Source organism: Tamandua tetradactyla, chromosome 7, assembly GCF_023851605.1.
Source record: "Tamandua tetradactyla isolate mTamTet1 chromosome 7, mTamTet1.pri, whole genome shotgun sequence".
NCBI lineage: Eukaryota > Metazoa > Chordata > Mammalia > Pilosa > Myrmecophagidae > Tamandua > Tamandua tetradactyla.
This window is the reverse complement of record NC_135333.1, coordinates 150,578,869-150,605,148: the sequence shown is the minus strand read 5'-3', so window position 1 is coordinate 150,605,148 and position 26,280 is coordinate 150,578,869. Positions and strand designations below refer to the sequence as shown.

Here is a 26,280-nt window from a genome sequence, read left to right as displayed (position 1 = left end):
CAAGAGGGATGGTTAGGGATAATTACAACAGTCTGTTCCCAAACCAAATTTGTATATTTTTACTCCTCTGACTTCAGAAAGTAAAAGGTCTAGTGAAAGTGATTGCATGGAGTGGATATGGCTGAAAGGGGAGCCTCAACTCTGTGCCAGGAAGCACTTTACAATAGTCAATAATTTTATTGAGTTCTATTTGCTTTTATATGGTCAGTCACCTAGTTTTATTTATTTTTTTGGCATGGGCAGGCCCTGGGAAATGAACCTGGTCTCTGGCATGGCAGGCGAGAACTCTGGCTACTGGGCCCCGGTGGCCCGCCCCTAGTTTTATTTTTTAAAATAGGGTTCTACTCACTTCTCTAGGGAAGCTAGAAATTATTAGCAATAGCATCTTCCTGGGTGATAGATATGGTAGCATATTATCTTCATGAACTTAAAGACTTTCTACTAAATTACCGCCATCATTTTCAGTGCTCAGTGTTGAATTATTGCAGTTTTGCCCTTGGTGTTGTACTTTGCGGTGTCATTTCTTTACCTTAATCAATGTTCTCCCCTTATTTACTTGTTTCCTTATTTATATTATATATTGAGGCTTCCAGTCTGCAGCGATTAATGTAGTTTATCCAGAATGTGTATTTCTACCACAGATACTTTGAGAAAACCGTTTAGGCTTTTGAACTCTGGATCAATTTCTTGTTCTTTACCACATCAATAGCTTTCTTGGTCACTTGTTTCACTATTCTTTTTTTTTTCCACATGGGCAGGCACCGGGAATCGAACCCGGGTCCTCTGGCATGGCAGGCAAGCATTCTTGCCTGCTGAGCCACCATGGCCCGCCCTATTCTTCCATTTTATGCTTCTTTTCTTAGCTGCTAAATCTACTACAATAACATCTTGTGCCTTCATGATGTCTACTAATATTTCTGCCCAATTTAATTTGTTTGTGTATTCTGTGGCCATGTGCATACCTCTAGCAAAAATGCCGGTATTTCATTTTATTATCATTTTTAAGGTTAGGTACCCATTTGAATGGCAGAACAAAATGAAAATTAAAATCTAACCTCGAAAAAATGCAATAACTGAAATACTGATTAGAAAAACAGTTTAGAGGTTATTTATGAAGAGTTGTACTTTTTAAATTAGAAATGAACAGCAATAAGTATATTAAAAATGGATATCATAAACCTCCCTCTTAAAAAAAAATCTCCCTAACCATACATTTCAAATTTTATCACTATTAGAACCAGTCGGTCTTAAGCTTAAAACTAAAATATAACATTTTAGCATTCCAATTCTTGTTTTAAGCATAGTCTTAATAGTTCTTCATATTATTTTTGAAAAGATTTTTTTTTTAATTTTAGACTCGACTTCAATTTGGATTCCATGGTCAGATAAGGTATCCATAGGTTTTAGGTATAAGCAAAATCTGTTCAGATGTAGAATTTGAAAATATCCAAAATTCATTACTGTTCATGTACTTTATTTTACGGTAGAAGGATACCAGACAATTACTGATGATGTACATTTATATTTTAGCCTGCAGGTAACTCATCTGTTGGGAATTGGGAGGTTAGAGGAGGCAAAATGAGGGAGGTAACAATAAAGGGTTATAAACTGAATTCATTCATTCCATAAATATTTGTTAGTTAATTGAGGCAATGGAGGAGTAAAAATTGTAAGCCACCACAAAGTGAACCTACTGTCTTTACCTCTAAGAAATTTAGTAGATTTATTTATTAAATCATTAATTGAATAACTAGTTTTTTTTTTTTTTTTGAATGGGGGCAAATTCCCACAGAACTTAGAGATCAGCTCTGATTCTCATCAGAATGCAACTTAATCATTGATTGGAATCCTTCATCTTCACAAGCTTTTAAAGTCTACCAGTGCTCACTGAAAAATATTTAAAATAAATATTATATGCAAGCTGTTAAAACTACACGGACTATATCAATCTGCTTTACACTGGTTTTAGTATGTTTCAGTGATGTTTATATATCTTATTTCCAAAAGCCAAAGCTGAAAAGTGAAATAGTTATTGACTTGAGGTCTTTAATTCTGTTAGAATAAGTATCTCAATCTTTACGATTTCTCAATACATAACAATGCAAATCCAAACTGTTGTGGCTGGAGAGTTGCTTAAGTATAAATTGTAAATCCCAATTAGTTGCTATTCTTTGTGTGCATGTGTGTGTATGTGTGTGTTTTTCATGTTCCAACACCAGTTAAATGTAAGCACGGAAATCAGCTAGAATTAGAATAAGCATCTGTATAAGACCAAATAATGTGTTGGTGTAGTGAGACTTAAGTCTCACTCTTGGAATTGCTAATTGAATTTGGGATAAAAATAGATGAAAAGAATCTTTGTTAATTAGGTGTGGGCACTGACTGGAAGTTGTTAAATACAGAAGGGCAAATATGAGTTTAAAAACATTAGAGTGAAGATAATTGAAGTATTAGCATGAGGAAAGTTATGTATGCATGATGTATTTTATAAAGTAGCTGGACAATTTTAAGGTAAGTTAAAATGCCTATGCCACATAATAGTTACAAATAATAAACATATAGTGTGTAAAGAGCATGATTTTTATTCCTAGGAATAAGTGAAGATATCCTCTAACTGTACCTAGATTGCTGTGCCAAGGCAGAGGAAGTCAATTCCTATGCCCTGATACCATAGAATTGTATTTCTAAATATTTGGATAGGATATAGCAATGAAGCATTTCGTCAATTTTCAAAGGTATTATAGCATAATGATTAAAAACCTGTTTTGAAGATGTCAGTCCTGGATTGGAAACTTGACTCTGCCGTATCTTTTTCTGCATTACTTCTGTGTTACCAGTGTGTTATTCCATGCTCAGAACTCTTTTTAACTTTAAATTATATTATAAGAGAGCTTGGAAAACTTTCAAGGACATATACTCTTCTATGTGGATAACTGATTGTCTTCCCCATGTATCAATCCCAGTACTTTTCCACCCAATTTTTCCAACTACTCAGAAATCTTTTCCATGCATTAATCTGCTACATTCAACATTCCATTGTATTTCTAAAGTGCTTTCTATTTGTCAGCCAATGTCCTAAGAACTGGGAATAAATACTGAATCAGATACATTTCCTAGTCTCAAGGCACTCACTGTCAAAATGGGAAGCCATAAAACTAACACCCGATTTAATAGAGCATGATAATTTCTATGACATGAGGTGGAAAGAATGCCAAGAGATTATATAACTTAAATCCTCAGGAAAGGGATGCTGACACAAGACAATCCCAAAGTGAGTAAAATATAAGGTATGGCTGAAAAGATGACTAAGAAGCCATCAAGAAGGAGGAAAGGTAACCTAGGTTAGTATAGAAACTCATAACCGAGCTGCTGTTTTGTGTGGGTTTGAATACAAAGCTCTTCAGTAAGCTAGAGCACAGAGTGTGAATTAGAAGATAAAGTTGAAGGATTGGGTAGAGGTCAGTTCATTATTGTCATTGTCATTACTTATAAATGTTTAATGTACATCACATTTGGCCAAGTACTTTACAACACAAACTAAAACTTAGGAATTATAATCCTCATTTTACAGCAGAGGTGCATGAACCTCAAGGTAAATAACTTATATAATAACAAATAGCAGGGTCATCCTTGGCCTTTCGAGAATTTTAAGAAAAACTATGCTTCCCAAATCATGTCTCAAATAAACAACTTGTGCCCAATTCATTGTCTCAGGGTCTGCTTTCGAAGAATCTCAAACTTGGAAAAGAAGAATAGGCTATTATAAGACACATGTTTGTTATAAGTAAATGTATATAATGGGTTAAGTAAATTTATATAATGTGCTTGGCACATCTTTTAAGAGTTCAAGAAATGATGGTTATTTTGTGTTGCTGTCTTTCTGCTACCTTCTTTTACACCTTCCTACCCAGAGTCAGCTAAACTATGAGGTTGGGGACATAGTCCTCCAGACTGCCGAGTCTGCCCAGACTTCTGACTCTTACTACAAATATTTAGGGTCCATCTACAAAGTTAGAAAGAAAAGTCCACAAAAGACCTCCTCACTTCTGGCACCAACTGCAAGTTTTGGAGTTTCCCAAAACCACTGTAAGGTTATGTGATTTGCTAGAAAGACACATAGAACTTACCTATTATATTCACATTTATGGTTTATTAAGGGAAATGATATAGAAATCTCCCAAAGGAAGAGACATAAAGGGTAGAATCTGGGAGAGTTTCAAATGTCAATTTTCTGTATTCCTCAGGGCACATTACCCTTCTGGCATCAATATGTGACAATATACACTGAGTATTGCCAGCCCAGGAAGTTCACCTGAGTTTCAACCCTGTTAGGGGGGTCTTCATTGTATAGACATCATTGATTGAATCCTTGACCGTGTGGTGGAACTTGGTCTCCAGCCACACCTCTTCCCTGATGTTGGACTAACAACACATGGCCTTAGTAGTGTACCATTAGTCACCATTTTAACATAAACTATGAGGTGTAGCCTCAGAGCCCCAAGATGAATAGAAAGTGTTCCCTATCACTGTGAATTCCAAGGACTTAAAAGTTACCTCCGAGGAATTGGGAACAAAACCAAGCCTTTCTTTGTCAAAGCTTGACTTTACATCTCCTTTACTAAAATGCAATCTCCATCCCAGCAGGGCCAGGTCAGCATTTTCCCCAGCTGTGTCTTATACAAAGAACAATAATCAATGGGTATCTGTTGGCTGTCTTGGTTTGCCAGAAATGCTGAAAAAAGTACCACACTCTGATTGACTTAAATGGCAGAAATTTATCATCGTAAGATTTTGTAGGATAGAAGTCCAAAATAAGGGTGTTGGGTGGGCCATGCTTCCTCTGAAGTCTGTAACCTTCTGGTGGTTGCTGGCCAGCAATCCCTAACCCAATCCCTAGCTCCATCATATGGCTATCTGTCTCCCTGTCTCTGTCCTCTTTTGTCCAAATTCCAACTGCCTCTGAGGACTCCAGTAATATTGGATTAAGGCCCACTGATTCAGTTTGGCTTTGCCTTAACTAAAACCATCTTCAAAGACCCTATTTACAAATGGATTCACGTTCGCAAGATTAGAGTTAAGATCGGAACCTCTTTGTGGAAGACACGATTCAATCCATAACATCGACCAACCAAATTAATATATATTACCAAATTCAGCAATACAAAAACATTAAGTGAATGCTTTATTTTCTCTTAACGCATTTCTCTCAAGGTTCACGTGTTTCTGTGCATTTTCTGGCATCTTATCTTTCCAAGGCATTAATTTTTCCCTGATGCTTTAACCCTCTTTTGAGGGCAATTTGAATAATTTGAAGAACTATGAAACATTTTCAAGAATCTCAAACCTTAGTTTTCAATGATAATATATTCTTTCTGTGCCCTCTACATGGAAAGTTCTTCCCCCAGGTATCCACATAACTTGTTCTCTCCGGATCTTCTCATCTGTACTCACAAATTACTGAATTTCTAATTAAAATTGTATCTCCCAGCACTCCCTAACCTCCTTCCCTGCTTTGTTTTTCCCTTTGTAATTATCACCCTCTAAAAATGTGTCCTACTTATTTTTGTTTATAGCTTCTCTCCTCCCACTAGGTTGTAAGCTCCACTAGGCAAGAATTTCTGCCTCTTCCTCCCTAGTATATTCCCAGTGCCTTGATCACTCTCAATACTCAAGGAATATTTGTGAAATGGTTGCATCTCCCCAGGCTAACAAGGCAAACCATTTTTTCAAAAGCAAGGAGTGATGAGAGGGTTTCTCACAAGACACAGTAGACCCTAGGGGTAGTCCATTAGTAAAATGGAATGAGGACTAGGGGACTTTCCAAACTGGAAGACTGTTCACTAGGGCCATCAGTAGTCCACCTGATGGAGTCAGAACTCTCTAGAGACTGATAGAATCAAAATAATCTGCGGAGATAAGAACAAGAATGAAACTTGGAGGCTCAGCTTAGAAAATAATGGTTTGGGGAGAGCCTCGAAGCAGTGAGCCAAGCTGTCAGAAACTTAATGAACATTCAAGAAACACAAATACAGGTCAAGGCAAAGCAATAAGTAGGAAAGCAAGAAGAACAAAAGCCCAAGTGCTTATCACTTTAACTTCACCAGTCCTGTGTTATTCTTCTACTTCTTTAAGATACTTTTTAAACAACTTATAGTGCTAGGAACACAATGTTAGTGTCTAACTCCAATGTTTGTGCTTGAGCTGTTCTACCCACCTGTAGTCTTCCTTCATTGTCTCCCTAGTAAATTCTTATTCATTCTCCAAAATCCTCTTGTATGCACTATATACGCTGTGATGTATTCCATGTTCCCTGCTGTATTTGCAAGTACATTTTAATTGCAAGTTAACCCAACTCAAATTAGTTTAAGTACAAAGTGTTGTGTTTTTTTAGCTCATGTTTAGAAAAGACTTAAGAAAGGTTATAATCAGGAGCAGAAGTAACTTATCAGGGCTATATCTCCTCTACCTGCTTTCTCCATTAGGTGGAACTAATGGCTAATATCATCCCAATCACATCCTACCAGAAGACCTCCCCCAGGAGAAAAAAGAGCAGCTCCCCCCACCACAGCTCTGTCAGAATAAAATCCCATGGAAAATTCTGTTTGCCCTGGCTAGGATCATGTGTGTACCCATTTTTCACCAGAATTGACAGTACCTTTAGGATTAGAATAGGGAAACAAAATCCCTCAATGAAAATGTAAGATGTTAACAAAAGGAAGATGAAAGGATGTTGGCAAGGTAAAAATGAATTTCACCAAACATTTTTTGGCAAATCATGTTAAGTTCATTAAAATGACTGTGGAAAGATACTCATGAGGAGAGCTCCATGGGCCATCCCTGGGTTGATAATATCCTGAAAATGTATGCAAAACTCTTTCTACATGTACATCTTTCTGAGGAGGGATCCTTATCTTGATGTATAAAGAATTAAGGGTAGAAGGATATCAGTACTTAGAAAGAGAATGCACCCTGTCCCCACTTCCCATTAACTTCCCAATTTAATGGAGCTCAAGTAAGTAAGTAAGTAAATAAATATATAAACAAAGCCATGCAAGCGAATGGTACTGAGAAGAAAGTATAGGGATATCGCGTTAACTTGCATTTAATTCCAATTTAGTTCCTCTCAATCTATATTCATCTCAGCTTAATAACTTATCAAATGTAGGCCACAACAGATAATCAAAAAGTATTGGCAAAGTCTCTTGGGGGATGGGAGAGAAAATATGGAACTTTTAAACTTTACCACCAGGGAAACCCCTGATACTCTCTTAAATATTAAGGACACCCAAATCAGTTGGCCAAGCCCTTGATCTTGAGGCTTGCTCTTGTGGAGCTTAGGTATATCATGAAGAAGCTTAGCCTTCCTATAGGTATGCCTAAGAGTTACTTCAGGAGGGCCTCTTTTGTTGCTCAGATTATGGCCACACTCTTTAAGTCCAACTCTGCAAATGAAATGATTATCCTTCCCTCTTCATAGGACATGACATCCAGGGGTGAAAGTCTCCCTTGCAGCATGGGAGAGGACTACCAGGGATGAACCCAGCCCTGGGACCATGGGGTCAACAACGCCATCCTACCAAAAGTGGGAAAGGAAGTGTAACATAAGGTATCAGTGGCTGAGAGAGTTTAAATAGGTTGAGTGCTACTCTGGAGGTCATTCTTTTTTTTTTGAAAGGGAGGAAGGGAAGGAAAGACAGAGAAGGAAGGATAGAAGGAAGGAAGGGAGGAAGAAAGGGAAACATCTTTAAACATTTTCTTGTTTTATTATATTTTGTTTGTTTGTTTGTTTTTTACATGGGCTGGGGCCGGGAATCGAACCGAGGTCCTCCGGCATAGCAGGCAAGCACTCTTGCCGGCTGAGCCACCGCGGCCCGCCCTGGAGGTCATTCTTATTCAAGCTTCAGTTGGACATTGCTACCTACCACGATTTGCCAAACCACAACCAAAACCATTCAAGCCAATCCTACAGAACACCTCTACAAAGGTTCCATGCACTAGGGTAACTTTCCAGAAACCTACAACTTCCAGATATGTCCTGAATGCAGACGGGCTAGCAGAACATCAACTAGTTCCATCCCCTATCTCATATTATCAACAGCCTCTTCCAACATGCAAAAGTTAGAATGGGCATAGTGCAGATACCCCTAAAGAGTAAAAGAAAGATCAAAGGTGATGCTGGAGTTGCACAGAGAAAGGGCTTAACAAATCAGTATGATTGCTGAAACACTGTATTGATATTTCTTTTAGTCTCCAGTATCTTAGAGTAGCTAGAAATAAAAACCTAAAATTGTGGAATTGTAACCCATACCAAACTCTGAAATCTGTGCTACAACTAATTGTTGTGATGTCCTCTGAAAGTTATTGCTTTTTTGCATCTATGTTATTTTTCACAAAAAAGAAAAAAAAAGTCGATTGTGGTAATTAAAAAGTATGTGTGTGTGTGTATGTATATATATATGTATATATTTATATATATACATATATATATACATATATATATTCCTTCTAGCCGCCAGTGTTCTGGAGCAGATAGAAGAAGAAATCTGAGGTGATGGAATGGTACCCCATGACAAACTCTGGGCTCTGTTCTGTAACTACTTGGTGAAGAGTGCTTTGAAAATTTTTGCTTTTTTTCTTTCTTTGCTTTGTATATATGTTAAATTATACAATTAAAAAAGTTAAAAAAAATACAAATGGGGAAGCGAAAGTCTCAGACCACTCAAGCCAGAATATGTCAGATTATTTGTTCATAGAAGGTTCCATTTTATAGCACTGCATCTCCTGGTTTTCTTTAGAATATTTGATGGATATTCATCTAATTTTTCAGAACATTCATCAATTCTTTTAGTACAACTTTTGATTACTATGGTAAATTCTTTCTAAATTAAGTACTTTTAAGTGAATAAGAACATAACCTGAAAGTGTGAGGTTTTGGTTGGACAGACCCAAAATTATATTAATGATGATAATCACAAAATCAAACTCATAAAAAGTTTATAAATAAAAAATATGGGTTATAAAGCCTGTTTTGCTGATAAAAATAGTTTAGCACAGTGCTTGGCTTCAGGGTGGGTTTTCAGGACTTTGTTGAAGTTTCATAGTTGTGCACCCACTGTGTTATCCTGTTTTGATTAGGTCACGTTGAGTAGTAGTGAAGAGTCCAGGTTTACTTCAGTATTCCTCTAGGCAGGTCACGTGGGCTCTCCTTTTGGCACCCTTCTTTCTCAAGGAGAGCCTGTAGAATGTTTTGAAGCCATCAGATATCTTTTATCCTCTTCTGCACAAGCGGGTTCTCTCAAATCATTTCCTATGTTCACTTTTCAAGCCGGTTGAGAGAATTTCCTAGAGAAGGTCTATGCTATGGTCAGCTCCAGGGATTTTGTAGATAAGAGAGGATCCTCATGGAACGCGTAAGAGAGAGGATCCAGCCTCCTAAGTTGCATTCCCAGGAGTAAACCTCTCAGGTTCCTTAGTGAACCTGATTCCTTAGTGAAAGGAAGAATCAAGCTTATTAACAGATACAATTGAACTAGATGCTGAAGCTTTGTTTTCATAATTGTACTGGTTAATTTGTTTTGGGGGAAAATAAAATAGAATAAAATCATACAGAATGATAGAGTACAGGGAGGTATTTCAAAAGCCTAATTTTGGGACTTGGTTTAATGAAAGTAGAGTTTGAATGTTACTGTTGGAAATTGTATCCTGTTTGAAGTAATCATGTAAATACTTTTGAAAAACTTGAAGTTTATAATTTTCTTAATGTAGGCTCACAATCAAAGTTGCATACAGTGTTTTTCATATGAATTTGGTTTTTTTTTAATAAGGAATTAATTCATCCTTTCAGTGATCCATTCAGTGGACTACTTTATTTAAGGCATTACAATAAGTACAATAAGTAGACCTCCTAGCATTAGTGTGGTATTTTGTTACAAATGATGAAAGCATATTTATTATAATTGTATTGTAACTATAGTCCATATTTAACATTAGGGTTCACTATTTGTGTTATACAATCCAAGTTTTTATATTTTAATTTTTATTCCAGTAACATATATACAACCTAAATTTTCCCCTTTTGCTCGCTTTAAAATATCTTAATTAGTGCTGTTAATTATATTCATAATGCTGTTCTACCTCTGACCACCATCAATTACCAAATTTTTCTATCACTCCACATAGAAACTTTGTAAAATTTAAGTAATAACTCCCCATTCCCTACCGCCACCCTGGCCCCTCATAAACTATATTCTAGTTTTTAAGTCTATGAATTTTTTATTGTAATTATTTCATATTAGGAGCTCATACAATATTTGTCCTTTTGTGTCTGGCTTACTTTGTGTCATGGTAGCTTTGAACATATCTCTCGAGTTATGAATATTTTCTTGGTGTAATGTTGGCATGCAATAGGCTCTAGTTGAATTTTTTTATTCATAAAAATATGTTATTATATGACAGTGATAACATAATATTTTTTCATGGGAAAATGAGATGTTAAGAATGTAATATAAAGCGATATTTCCAGAAACTATTTCATTCTTGTTGCTTTTTTGATATAATCCATTCCTATGTCAACTTCAGAGAAACATATCTCTGAAAGTTCTCAAACACACGTGAGCTGTGGCATTAATATAATATAAAATGTTTTTGAAATTATATATATACATGGCAAATATAGTTAAAATACCCATTTTAAAAAGGTTATTCTCTACTTTGTATATTACCAAGATCACTATCACTAACAGAGCCTACTTCTTAGTTGAATCTCTCGTGGTCTGTAAGATTGAGCTTAAAATTCACAGGGAATACAGGTCTTCTGAGATTTTTTTTCTTTGAAAATGAATTGAATTTGGGCCAACAGTGCTCAGATGATGGCTATTAAGATAATAACAATAAAACACATTTAATTCTAAGTGCTTATGATAGTGTAACAAATTATTTGTCAGCCTGTGTATGTGTTTTAAAATTGCAGGTGTGCCTTCTCTGTAGGGTAAACAATAAGTCAATCTTGGAAACCATAATTAGTCCTCAACCTTTAATCTTTTCATTTATGTTTCTTATGTATTTTAAAAATACAGGTCAATAAGAACTTGTATCACATTTCATACATTTTTAAACTTTTTTATTTCAAAATAATTTCAACCTTACAGGAAAATTTAAAAAATAACACATGCCCCATACAGAGAACTCTAACATACCCACACCACCCAAGATACCCTAAGCCTCCTGTTTTAAGATTGTGCCACCTTTGCTGTATCATTCTATCGATCATCTACCTATCATCTATATGTCATCTATCTACCTATCTCTTTATCTATGTGTCATTCTGCCTATTTTCTGAACATTTGAGGGCAGGTTGCACACATAATACTCCTGGAACACATAATACCTCCATGTACATTTTTTATGAACAACATAATCACCTTCAAGGCAATGATCAAGTTCAAGAAACTTAATGTTGATATAAGGCTTGCATCTATGTTAATTTTTCCTTATGTCCCAATAATGTCCTTTTGATCCCTTTTACCTCCAGTCATAAATCCCATGTCCAGTGTCATGGATTGCATTTAATTGCCATTGTCTCTTTAGTTTATATTACATTTTAGAAAAATTGTTGACACATATATATACATAGCTTAAATCTCTCCATCCTACCCTCTCCCAAGTATAACATTCAGTTTAATTAATCACACACACAATGTTGCAGGACCCTTATCACCATCCATTATTAGAACTTTCCTTTCACCCCAAACAGAAGCCCTATGCTCATTCTGCATTAACTGCCCATTTTCCCTCCCCCATCCCTGATAACCTGTAAACTACTCTCCATCTCTATGACTTGCATGTTCTCTGAAATTTTCTCAGTGGGTTACCATGGGGCTTAAATTTAACATCCTAAATCTATAACAATTCAATTTGCTTTGATAACCAACTTAACTTCAATAGTATATGCAAACTATGTTCTTATACCTCTCTGTCTCTCCAATCTTTATGTCACAGATTACATATTCATACATTATAAGACCAAAATAATTTATTTGTCATTACATTTTATGCATTTGCCATTTAGGTACTGTAAGAAATAAAAAGTAGAGCTACAAATCAAAACTACTGTAGTACTGATAGTTATGTTTACTTATGTCATTATCTTTACTGAGGATCTTTATTTCTTCATTTGGCTTTAGTCATTTGTCTGATATCTTTTCCTTTCAACACACAGAACTTCTTTTAGCATTTCTTATAGTGGTGATGAAGTGCCTCAGCTTTGGTTTAACTGGGGATATCTTAATTCCTTCCTGATTTTTGAAAGACAGATTTCCCAAATGTAGAATTCTTGGTTGGCATTTTTCTGCTGCCAGCACTTTAAATATGTTTCCTTCTGACATCTTGCCTCCATAGTTTCTGATGAAAAATCCACACAATCTTACTGAGATGCCCTGACACATGACACATTGCTTCTCTTCAAAGCTTTCAGAATCCCCTATACTTTTGGTATTTGTCAGTTTGATAATAACACGGTGTGGTGGTGTTCTACTTGGGTTTTCCTGTATGTGATTCATTGAACATCTTGGATGTGTATATTCATGTCTTCCAATAAATTTCTGCCATTGTCTTTAACATTCTCTCTGCCACTTTCACTCTTTTCTTTTCCTTTTGGGACAACTACAATGTGTTTATTAATATGCTTGATGGTTTCCCATGGGTTTGTCAGGTTCTGTTCACTTTTCTTCATTTCTTCCTCTTTCTGCTCTTTGGACTGATTTCAATTGTCTTATCTTCAAGTTCACTGATTCTTTCTTCTGTCAGCTCCAATATACTGTTGAACCCCTCTAGGGAACTTTTAATTTCTGTTATTGTGATTGTCAGCTCTGTTTCCTTTTCATAATTTCTATCATTCTATTGATATTCTCTTTGTGTTCATCTATTATTTTCCTGACATCTTTTAGTTATTTGTCCATATTTCCCTTTAGCTCTATGAGCATATTTACAATCATATTTTTAAAGTCTTAGTCTGGACTATCCCAAGTCCCATCCTCCAAACTGATGGTTTCTAATGCATGCACATCCCTCTTTGCATGGACCATTGTTTACTAGGTTTGTATGTTTGACAGTCTTTTGTTGAAACCTGGACATCTTTTAAATATTTTAACATGCTATTGCTAGAATTTAGACTCTGAGGCATCTTTTCCTTAAGCTTATATCCAGCTAATGTTATGACACAGCTTTACGTGAATGCTGTTCTAGTTTGCTAGCTGTCGGAATGCAATATACCAAAAACGGAATGGCTTTTAAAAAGGAGACTTTAATCAGATGCTAGTTTACAGTTCCAAGGCTGAGAAAATGTCCCAATTAAAACAAGTCTATGAAAATGTCCAATTTAAGGCATCCGGGGAAAGATACCTTGGTTCAAGAAGGCCGACGACGTTCAATGTTTCTCTCTCAGCTGGAAGGACCCATGTCGAACATGGCAGCATCTGCTGACTTTCTCGTGGCTCTACCAAAAGGGATTCTCTCCAAAGTGTTTCCTTTTTTAAAGGGTTCCAGTAAGCAACTCCACCTTTAGTGGGTGAAGACACACCTCCCTGGAAATCATCTAATCAAGTTACCACCCACAGTTGGGTGGGTCACGTCTTCATGGAAACAATCAATATGCTCTCACCCAGCAATATTGAATGAGGATTAAAGGGCATGGCTTTTCTGGGGTCCACCACAGATTCAGACTGGCACATTCTACCCTTTGGACCCTAAAAAGACATGCTCTTTCCAAACGCAAAATACATTCATTCCATAACAATATCAGAAAAACGTAAACCTTTCAGTAGCAATACATGTGAAGTACAAAATTAGAGGCGGTATAAAATCTCATCAAGTCAGTTACAGGCATAGGCTGTCCTAAGGCAAAATTTTCTCCATTTGCTCTGGACCTTTGAAAACTCATAACAAGTTATTTGCTGCCAACATACAAAGGAAGAACATTCCTAGGATACATATATACATTTCCATAGGGAGGAAGGAACACAGGGGTCACCAGACCCATACAGTTTCAAAAACCTTCAGGGCAAAGTCCATTAGGTTTCAAAGTCTGAGGATCATTTAGTTTCGTGGCTTTAGAAAACGACAGTCCCACCCTTTCCAAGGGCCTATGCTGAAGTCTGCCACTCTCCAAATGCAACCTTGGGGGATACTGGGGAGACCAGCTTTTTCTAGGCTCCACCCTCTCCAAGCATCAGGGCTGCACCCAGGCTCTCTGCCATCTTCGGGGCACACACTCAACCCCTCCATGTGGTGGCAGCCAGGCTCTCCCCAATCCCCAAGGAATGTGATTCACTCTCTCCAAGGCCTGAAGCAACATGACTCTTCCACTGCAACGAGGTGGAAGGCCTATCCTCTGCCTTTGGGGCAAACTCACCCTCTCCACGGGCTTGGGTGGGTCCACTATCCTGACCCAAGGTTTCTTGACTTCAGACTTCAGCCTCCATGGTTCTTCCTCTGAAGTTATTTTTCCTCCAAGTCCCTTTTCTGTCCCTCTCAGTCCCGACTGGCAGTGGTTCTCTTTATACAGATCCGGCAACACTCTCGTTGGCTTTCTGCATAGTAGCCTTGGATCATGCCCATCAGACATAAGGAGTTTCCACAAATCCTTCCTTGATAATTCCATGTCCATTCCTTACTTTCTCTGGAATGGCTGGCTGGTTTCACATTTAGTTAAATCCTCACATGAGGCACTATTCTCTGGGGTCTCCCTTCCTGGAAGCCCAGAATTTTCCAGGACATCAATGTCTGGTTTCTTTGTACTCAAGAGTTCAGTTTTCAGCTTATTTCTCTCCTGTTGCATTTCACTATAAGCTGTCAGGAGAAACCAGGCTGCACTTTCGACATTTAATTTGGAGATCTCTTCTGCTAAATATCCAAGTTCATGGCTTTTAAAATCTGCCTTCCAGCCAAAGCCACTAGTCAATTTTGCCAGATTATCTGCCATTTTAAAACAAGGATCACCCTCCTTCCAGTCTGTCATGACACATGTCTCATTTCTGTCTAAGACTTTATCAAAAGTGTCTTTAGAGTCCACATTTCTACCAACAGTTTCTTCAAAGCATTCTAGGCCTTCTCTATCAAGCTTCTCACAACTCCTCCATATTCTTCCCCTTATCCATTTAAAAAGCTGTTGCAACATGTTTGGTGTTTGCAAACTGCAGCAGTACCCCACTTTCCATTACCAAAATCTGTTCTAGTTTGCTAGCTGCTGGAATGCAATATACAAGAAACAGAATGGCTTTTAAAAAGGGGAATTTAATCAAATGCTAGTTTACAGTTCCAAGGCCGAGAAAATGTCCCAATTAAAACAAGTCTATGAAAATGTCCAATTTAGGGCATCTGGGGAATGATATCTTGGTTCAAGAAGGACGACGTTCAACCTTTCTCTCTCAACTGGAAGGGCCCATGGTGAACATGGCGGCATCTGCTGGCTTTCTTGTGGCTCTACCAAGGGGGACTCTCTCCAAAATGTTTCATCTTTTAAAGGATTCCAGAAAGCAACTCCACCTTCAGTGGGTGGAGACACACCTCCATGGAAATCATCTAATCAAGTTACCACCTACAATTGGGTGGGTCACATCTTCATGGAAGCAATCAATATGCTCCCACCCACCAATATTGAATGAAGATTAAAGGGCATGGCTTTTCCGGGGTGCACCACAGATTAAGACTGGCACAAATGCCATGAGGTAATTGGGAAAAAAAATTAAAGGAGAAGGAAAAAAAGAAAGCACCTTACTCTGTCTTTGCAGATTGACTTGCTTGGGATCTCTCCTTCAGTGCTTACAATAAATTTACAGAATAGTTCAAATCAAGGCATAGGAGCTTTCCTGGACCTTTTTGCATATTGTATATTGCATTTTGTCTTGGGCATGCATATTTAGTCCTAAGAATTCCCCCACTTATACTGGTAAGAATGGCCTCTCTTCCTTAGGAAACATTTTACACATGGTTCAGGCACAGTACTCTATGTCCTTTACAGCCAGCCATCCTTGTTCCAGGCAGCCACATAACTGACTGCTGTACCACAGCTTTTGTAGGAGAACTCTGTGAGCTGTCTTCTATATGCAAGATAAGTTCTGGAATGCTGAGTCCCCCGAGCCACTGCTGGACAGATTGGGTCAAACGTTTATACTTCTAGTATGTGCATAAGAGTTACTCTGCTCCACACTGAGATGGTGGGGCAACTTCTACGCTGTGCCAGCGAGGGGTGGAGGAGACACCAGCCAGGGCACGAGGACAACGTGTTGCTTTTAAGTAGCCTTTTTCTTGACTTGGCCCTTGCTCTGGTGCTGCAATTCTTTTACTGTTTTCTAGAGCTTTTAGAAAAGTAGTTCTGACGGTTCTTACTGGTTATTCAAAGCCTCTGTGGGTGGATGAAGCCCCGAAGTTCCTCACTCCACCATCTTCATTGAGGCAGAACCTTATAAATTAATTTTAAAAGTAATTTTTGACTTAGTAACACAAAGGTCATTACATTGATTTAGGTACATTTCCCAACTAGAAGAAGTTTAAGTGAATTTCACAGAGCCTTAGCCTGTTCTTAGGAGAGATTTTATGAGTTCCTGTAAAAAATATTCAAAATTATAAGTTAAGTTGTAAACATGTTTTTGAAATAATGTGAGTAAAAATTAATATTCACTTACTTATCATGTGTTATTATTATTAGTTCCTAATCATATATGAGTAAATTTATATGTTTTTGTAAATTTTATTTCATGCCCTACTTTGGGTTTTAAAAGCCTTGTGCTTTTATTTTGCAGATTGTTGCCTTGCGTGAACAAAATGTTCATATTCAAAGAAAAATGACATCAAGTGAGGGATCCACAGAGTCAGAACATCTCGAAGGGATGGAACCTGGCCAGAAAGTTCATGAAAAGGTATGATACGCAATATGTACTCTTACGTAGAAATGTTTTCTTGCTATATCATTTGACAGGAATATTCAATATTCAGCCTATTTAAAAAGCACTCCTTAATATTTGTTGATCTGTTGATAAACAGTTCATGATGATTTCCTTTTTCACTAATTATTCTTAATTTGATTCTCATAAAAATATAATTAAAGTTATAATTTGGTGTGTATCTCTATATCTAAATACCTATCATCTATATATGTTTCTATTTATCTATCATTTATCTATCTAAACTATTTTAAGAATAATAACAGTACTATCAGATTATAAATGGAATTATGTACATTTGGTGACTAATCTGCAGTTTAGATCACCTTTTTCAGGGGGTGATCTCTTATCTTGTCTTAGTATTTTCCATGTTGCACTTGGGAAGCCCCAGCAGTACTGCTGTTAATGAGAAACTACATAAAACTATGTCTGAAGCCATGGGACAGTTCCATTTTTTAGGCAAGTACTTCTTTTGAATAGGGCTTACATCCAGGCAAAGAAAACAATAGTCTTTTTGCCCTCAGCAGATTTTTGCCTACTGACTTTTTTTTTGTTTCCAGCACAAGAGGGGTAAGCTACTGGTAGGTCAGAAATCAGATGAAAATTGTGCAGGAAAGTGCCATGACTCTCAGCCTAATCTCCTGGTTATTTGCCTTTAAAAAATTGTATTGCTGGATGGTTGAAGCTCTTTAATTATCAAGTCCCCATTGATCAGGCAGCTAAATTGTTATAATTATGAATGTCAAGAGGTTCGAAAACATAGAGATTAAGAACCAAGTGACTGCACAACAAAATAAATAGCTCTAGACCATAACCAGAAAATAAATAAAGCACTTCCTCACTTATACAGGTGAAATAAATGAAGGGGCTTCTTCTGTTTCCTACTTCAAGCATAAAAGCAAAGGAAACCAAGAAAACCAGAATAATTTCCTGAGACTACAATTAATTCTGAAGGCTGAGAATCAGAAAATCTTCATTTAGGGCCTCATTATTTTAGTCTTTCTTAATGTAGTCTCTAGAAATATTGAGCTAAGTATTAAAATTAAATAGATGAACGGATTTCATAAGTTTTATCTCAAATTAGAATAAAAGTACTTTCCCTTCAGATAAATAAACTGATATTAATTCAGTAAATAAAGTACTAAGTTCTTTAAACAGCCATCCAGTGATACAATATGTAATTTTCTTTTACTGTGTCATCAGTAATATACTGCTATGTTTTCCTCAGAGAATTATTGACTCACACTGCTTTAGGTGTAAAAATGGCCTTTATGGTCAAAAGTCTACAAAATATTCCTTTCTATAATGCTATAGTTTTGTCTGTTTAATCTGGAATTCGAATCATAGCTGATACAGGAAAAGGACAATGTGAGAGAACATGCATTTCACAGGCATAAAGGACTTGAGATTTTGTCTATTCTTTATGAAATTATCGATCCTTAAAGCATTCTAGTGCTTCTCAGTGGGAAAAAAAATGAAATGTTATTTTTAAAATGTATTACCCCTAAATATTTGGCCATTGTAAAATGTAAGGCATTGATGATGATTTTCATAAACCAGTTAATAATCTGGATAAGGAATTATGTATAATCGCCATTTGCCTCTGCTGGACTTCACAGATAAAGGTGTCTGTATGGAGGGCTCTGAGCAGTTGGTGAGGCAGGACTCATCTTTAGCTTTCTTTGTACTCAAAGTCTTGGAGAAGGCATTTCAGCCTGTGTAGATGAGAAAGGCTGTGCTGTTGCTAACTCACTCTTTGTCATGGTTATAGATAAAGGTTTTTAAGCATTTTGGTTATTACTATTCATTTTTTTATTGCCAATTTCCCATAGCTGCAGGATGAGTGATTTCCAAATGCCTTAGAACAATGCTATGCTACTTTTAAAAACATCAAACCCGCATCCCCCAACATGGACCAAAAATATATGTAAAATATGTCACGTATGTATTTATTGTTAAATTCAACGATAAACTCTTCTAATTCATATCACTCTTAAGACAATTTAAGACTATGTTTCAAAAGTGTTATTTATATAACATTTCTTTATCTGATATTTCATGATAAAATGTGAAATAATATTGTATTTATTATTTTCATAGTCCTTATTTAAGTATCCCTAAATTCTACACATAGAAATTATAAAGCATCTTTCCTTTCAAAATTATTTCCTATGATATGACTATTTGAAGTATAATCATACCCATTGAATATCATGTTGTTGCAAGATTGCAATCTAAAGTCAAACACTTAATGTTTTATTGAGAACTTTCTAAAAGATATATCAAGCAAAAGAAAAGAGAATATTATTTGGTGGAGCAATATGTAATGAAGGTTAGCAGTGTAGGATGATTGAAGCATTAGTATATAAATTGCAAAGTGGTTGTTGGGGAATAAAACAGAAAGCTATTGTTAGATACTATGGACCTGTCAGAAAGTGATTTGTAAATCCTGCTCACAAAGATTACTCTTTATTTAGGGCAGTGGAGAAATTACATAGCCAGAGTGGGTTATTAGCTATCAGGAGATATTTTATGTCAGTGGCTTGAGAACTCTGACTATTGACAAAAATAGTCTCAAAAGAGCACACTCTAAAACAGGCCTTCTTACTCACAGAAAAGCCCTGTAATTATTACCAATATTTTTTAAATGAGAAGCAAAAAATAAAAATTAAAAAAGTAACCTTAGCATAAATAAGTTAAAATGTTTCTATGTGATCTGAAATTTAATCAATTGTTCTAGAAGAACATAAATAGTCACAGGGTAATGAATATTTTTAGAACACTAAAATTTACATTGGTAAAAGTCCAGAACTGGTCTCAATAATTTTCCTCCAGTTGTTTTCTAGAGGAGGATTAATATGTAAATTTTTTAACAAAAATGTATAAAATACAGACTACTTGTAAAAATATTGCTCTTGCAAAGGAGATATACTCATGGGTGACCTATTCTATTTTTCCAATTACTTCTCTCACTGCAGATGTTTGTTGAGTAATGTATTCAAATAAGTACGGTGTTAGGCAATTGGGGAGGTAGAGAAGATAGAACCTCTGTAATAAATGTGCTGAGTTTCTAGAGTGAGAATCAACCCTGCCCATATTAATATTGCAGACCATGGTAAAGCAAGTAGTACCAAAATGCTATTAAAATTTAAAGGAAAGAAAGATTAACCCTGATTGGGGCTATCAGAGAGGCAGAGTAGAATAGAGATGGAACACACACAATATTTAAGTCAATGGACCTGGATTCCAAGGCCTTCTCTGCTCATCACTTTACCCAGTACCTTCCCTGGTCCTCAGTTAACAGGTAAAACAGTCCTGCCTGACTTGTAAATCCTTACTTGTAAGGAACAGAAACACTGACTAACAGAAACAATCAATGGCATAATCTTGGCACATTGTATGCAAGCAATAAATGGTGTGGTAATAATATTTATGAATACTATATGCTTTCATATTCATTTATTCATTATTCAGGGAATATTTAGTGGCAGACCCATTGAAAGCACTAAGAGGTGGACCCTGTTCTAGGTGGTTGAGAAGCAATGATGAACAAGGTAGATAAATGGTGAAGACAATAAATAAATTAATATCAAAGGGAGAGCAATGTGACCAAGGGAGGACAGTAACTGGAAATGGCAGGGAAGGCCTTTTTTAGGAGGTGGGGAATAAACGGTAAAAGGAAAAAAGAAGAGAAAGTGGTCAACCATGTGAAAGACCTTAGAGTTTCTGAAACAAAGGAAACCCAAAGAAGCAAATACACTATGCTTCTCAGCCACCTAGAACAGGGTCCACCTCTTAGTGCTTTCAATGAGTCTGCCACTAAATATTCCCTGAATAATGAATAAATGAATATGAAAGCATATAGTATTCATATGCTTATGTCATATACAGACAGCGAGGAGCCTGGTTGTACTAATTCCAGGGAAGAGAGAACACCAGGGTAACTAACGCCTAGTGGGCAAAGCAGTGAGTCGGGGCCAGAGCATTTTAGCTGTTTGCCAGGATAAGGAGCTTGAATTTTATTCTCAGCACAGTGGGAAGCATAAGAGGGTGGTAAGCATGGAAGCATCTTGTTTAATTTTTAAAAAAATCTTTTGTACTGCATTTTTACATGCATTTCTCATTTTTTCACACAACAGACTTATGAAGGAGATGCTGTATTTTTTTCTTCATTGTACAGTTAATAAAATTGAGGCTTAGAAAAATTAAATGACTTATTTGTCCAGAGCAGAATCAAAATCACAATTTTCTCACATCTAGATGGTTGAGTTCTCACTTTATTTCATGACAGTCTGTTTTATCCAGATACTGTTTCCTTGTTTGTTTGTTTGCTTTTCTTTTTCTCATTCTAGCCCAGTTTACTTTTTTCATTTTTTATTCTTTCATTATTACACATATTTGTTCATTTTCAGATTTGATTATTTTATTCTATTCAAGAATGTGTCTTTTTTTGAAATTCTTTTATTTCTACCACATCTTCTCACAATTATTTTTCAAGCATTTTTTATTGTGAAATATAGCATATACACAAAAAGGCAATACATTTCAAAGTATATCGTAACACATAACTATAGAACAGATTTCAGAGTTTGGTATGGGTTACAGTTCCACAGTTTTAGGTATTTCCTTCTAGCTGCTCCAAGACAATGGAGACTAAAAAAGAAAAAATCAATATAATAAATCAGCAGTCATACTCATTTGTTAAATCTTATCTTCTCTGTTATAATTACTTCTTCTCCTTTGAACCTTTGGCAGTTATTTTACTCTGAACAGATTCTCCAAGGCAGTAGCATTCAAAAATGTTCAACTGTTATGACTACAGTTCTTAACCTTGAGCAACAGGGCCTCCACCCTGGGACCATGATTTAGTGGTCCTCACTGTACCCTCTGTGCCCTACTCCATGGGATGAGGAGTCCATGAGACCAAGGGAACATGCAGGCCTGAAACTCACAGCACCATTCATTCTTGAACATACTTGGTATCAGGAAACCCAGAATTCCTAAGCAGGCCCTAGCCTGCCTCCAGGACCCATATGGTTCTTTTCTTAGGACTAAGCTCCTGCAGCCTGGGAAGAGCTGATTTCTAGGGTTACACAAAGTTAGAAAGTGCTGGCTGGAGTGTCCACATCTGTACAGGCAAACAGATCAGCAGACTGGAAGGGCCAAGACTTGGAAAAGATGGGAAGGGGGCTACAGCTCAGATACCATATCTGGGTAACTAAATTCTGGTGTGGAACTTCAAGGAGTATGAGGATTCTTAGTTAAAACCAGGTCTCCTGGTCATTGAGAAGAGGTATTTTAAAGGAAGGTAATCAAATATATTTTTATTTAAGAGTTTGCTAGCTTGAAATATGTGTCAAACATTTAAACTTGTGGTATATGCCTTATAATCACTTGGTCTTTTTTAGCAGGCGCCACAAATGCTAAGGGCCCATGTGCCTGCTACCCACTATAAGAAATACAATCCAACTGCAGTCCTTCAAACATGAACATATAAGCACCTATTTATGTACACACTTGTGTGCATGTGTGTGTTAAACTGAAACAGAAGTTTCACTAAACAGTGATTGCACTCTGATATACTCAATTGCATTTTGACATTTTTAATTCCTTTGTTTCTTCATTAATGCTCGTTTTAACCCCCTCCCCCCCAAAAAAATCATTTTATGCTTCAATATTGGTTTACAATATGCAGTTTTGAAACATTTCTCCACTTCAATGTTGTTAACCAAGAAAGTAACATCCATATACTTAGTAACATCATCTAACTTAAATAATCAAATTCACCAACGTCATCAAGATTTCCGTTTTCTATATTCTTTCCTGCAGCATACAAGCCATTTTTAAACCAAAATCATCATTGCACCCCCACAAGCTTGTACTCACTGGAAATTGTAAATACCTCTGAAATACATTGGTTCCCTTCCCCTAGCCCCCAAGCAAAGATACTCCCCTCTGATCTTTAGCCCACTAGGACTGAAACATACGTAGTTACAGAACAAAACAGAAATAATATTTTCCATTAGATTGGGTTACTAGAAACATAGGCTATTAAAACATACTCTTAATCTTCAGGATTTTTTATTTAGTAGAACTTAATTGAATTTTTATTAACAGAGCAATGCTGTCAATTTGCCATGGCCAAAGGTAGTTTTGTTGGTAATCCCAATGAACTAAATGATGATTTCATTTAAACAAAACCTTAACTAAGAAAGCATTAGTGATTGAGGTATTACTTTAGCTCTTCATATTGCTAAGGGCAAAGTAGGTGAGTGATCTTTCATTGACAATACAACACAATCTCCTTGGCATGTCGCACAAGGTACTTCTCAAGCTAGTGGCTTCTCACCAGTTGTTTTGGGTTCTTTAGTTCTTACCATATAGCAATACAAAACTGTGTTTTAGATGGAACAATCAGTGACAAAAAATAGGCACTTAGAGAAAGTTATTATAGCTGTATGAGAAATATGATCTTCAAAGCAGACAAAAGGATTCCATTTTATTATGCCTGTATGCCACATTATGAGATATGCTATATCATGCTTGTATGCCATATTTTGAGATATATTAATATGACAATTGGGCATAGTCTTCCACAAACCCATTAGCTAGACATTTAAATGTTTGCCTTTAGAATATATCACATTTGTATTTTAAAATACTAAACATTTTTCACAAACGTCATTCTTTTAATGATCTCTGCTAAGTTCCCACTGAAAGTCATCCTCAATAGCATTGTCTTTGATATAGTAATCAATGTAGTCTGTTCATATATATATATATATATATATATATATATACTCAACACGTATCGACACTGCCAACAGTTTTTCATTGGAAAAGGCAGTCTTTGTCAATTATAGCTTTTGATTAAGTCCTGATTTTGTCTCTGTATCACAGATAGTTATCAATTGGATTTATCCATAACCAAATATCCTAACAGAATATTTTCTTTCATATATTGATCTTGCATTTTGTGCTCTAATTCCTAAGAGCAGTGTGTATAATGAAAAAGTGTATACTCCTGTTGCATTTGCAAGCAGTAAAACTGAAAAGGAGGATGGGGTTCAGAATTTGCAGGCTTGGGATTGGCATACTTTCCAGGAAAGAGAAGGTCTAAGTATATCCCTAAACATGTGGCTGGAATGGCCTAGAGGTTTATTTTTCACTAGGAAAAGGCTCAGAAGAGGCAAGGTTAGTGGTACCCGTATGCGCATGAAGTTACTTCATATCAATTTTATAGGAGCTGAGCTGGAAAGGAAGCACATGGCCTAGAATCCGGCATCTTATGTACGAAATGGCAAAAAAAATTTTAAGAAATTAAAGCCTTCTGATTTTATGTGGGAATTATTTGAGTATTGCTTCAAAACAAATCTTCCTAAATGCAATGATTGCGTTATTTGCTTTTACTATGGCATGCTAATAATAGATACAGTGTAATTTATATTAGATACAAATTGCTTTATATATTCTCTCTAATAATAGATTCAGTGTAATTTATATTAGGTCAGATCTGAGGGAAGCAGAGTAAATATATCTTTGCTAAGTAAAATGCTTTCAAATACTTTGAAAGACTAACAGATTTGTAAGACTTTGACAGGAATTTTGATAATTTATCCCTATCCTATTGGAAAATTTCAGGGTCTAATGCATGCAAAGGAACCTGCCCCTTATTGGTGATATAGAGAAGAATAAATTGTTTTCCTTTCTTCTGATTGACTTTTCTGATCTATTAAGTCAATCCCGGAGAATTTTTAAGTTTACCATTCACATGTTCCTCAACTGACCAATTTTTATTTTTCACTTTGGTAGGATTTATTATATCTCAGCATTTACCATGAAGCAAAGTCTGCTTCACAGAGCCCACTCCTCTGCCCACCAAAATTAGAATCCACAGAACGTAGGAAACGTTATGCCATACAAAAGTAAACTGGCGCCCTTACTGCATTAGTTCATAGAATTAAAAAGTTTTAGTATTGTTAGACTCCAAGAGAGGAACACAGTAGTCAATATTTCCAAAATGTGTATGATCACAGGTTTCCTTTCTCTCTAGATAGAAAACATCCCAGGATGAGTATTCTGCAGGATATTACTTAATGCAAGCTCTGGCCTTTTAAAGATGGAGAAGCTGTTCTTCAAATCTGTCTAGAAGCCACATTAACAAAAGGGCTGCAAGCCAATAGGGCAGGATAAATAAAGAGTATAAAGCCCTTACAGGTTTCCAGAATTGCTTTTATATAAGTTGCGTCAGTTGATACCTTAAACAACCCTGTGAGATTTGCAGAACAAGGAATACCGGCTCAAAGTCAAGTAGCTCATGATAAGGAAGAGCTGAGATAAAAGTATAACAAGTTTACAAAGATTAAAAAGTGAACTGTGGGTACAGAAAGGCAGCATATAAACTGCCTGATTTCATGGATTTCAAATAGAAGAGTTTCCACCTGAAATGAAACGACAAACCTGCCCATGTGTCTAAGGTTGAAAGAGCTTATTAGACAGAGCTTAAGATTTTTAAAAGATGCAAAAATAAACCTTAGACAAAGAAAATTTTGTTATACTTGTATTTGTCTTCAGCAGTCATCTAATCAAATATCTCTCCAGCTATTTTCATTGTTCTCTTTATCATCATTGATTTTCTCTGTTCTATTCCTATAAACATACAATGTTCTCTCAATTTAAATATATGTTCCCTTAATGTACCTTCATCATCACCTATGGCTCTATTTTCTAACCCCATGTCCAGCAGAGTTCATCAAAAGGGTTATCTTCTTATTCCCAATTGCTTTTTTCTGTTCTTTTTAAACCTATCCCAATCAGGTTTTTGCCCCAACACTCCATAGAAACCACTCATGTTACTGTCACCAACAAATTTTTATTGCTAAATACCATAGCCAATGTTCAGCCTTCAGTTTATTTGATTTCTCAGAAGTATTTCACATAGTTGAATATTGTTTCCTCTGTCCGGGACTTCTCGCTCAGCGTCAAGCCCCCGGCCGGCGAAGGGGACAGAGGAGAGAGAGACAGACGCAGACAAACCGACTTGAATGGCAGACACGAATCCGTAACACGCGGCGGTTGTGAGCACAGACCTTTACTGGAGCTAAGCTTGCATTCTTTGTAACAGGTTCCGCGCGGGCTAAAATACCCCACGGGGGAGCAACCTCTATGCGGCCGTCAGGTACGGCTCCCTGCGGGTCGTCTCGCTTTCCCCGTCCGGGTAACGCCTTTATATACAAAATCCAAACCCAATGGGCTAACGCCACGTATACAAGGGTGATTGGTAGACAGGGTTGGCGGGCGCGTACGTCATACGCGGAGGCAGGATGCGGGCGCCATCTTGGCT

The 26,280-nt window shown here is 36.6% G+C and overlaps 1 protein-coding gene across 1 annotated transcript in view; it reads left to right on the top strand.

The window, feature by feature from the left end:
• PPFIA2 (PPFI scaffold protein A2) overlaps nt 1–26,280 on the top strand; it is a 497,371-nt gene that overhangs the window by 325,792 nt on the left and 145,299 nt on the right. Inside the window, 1 exon segment of the mRNA XM_077111527.1 lies at nt 16,797–16,913. Coding sequence (XP_076967642.1) covers nt 16,797–16,913 — 117 coding nt within the window.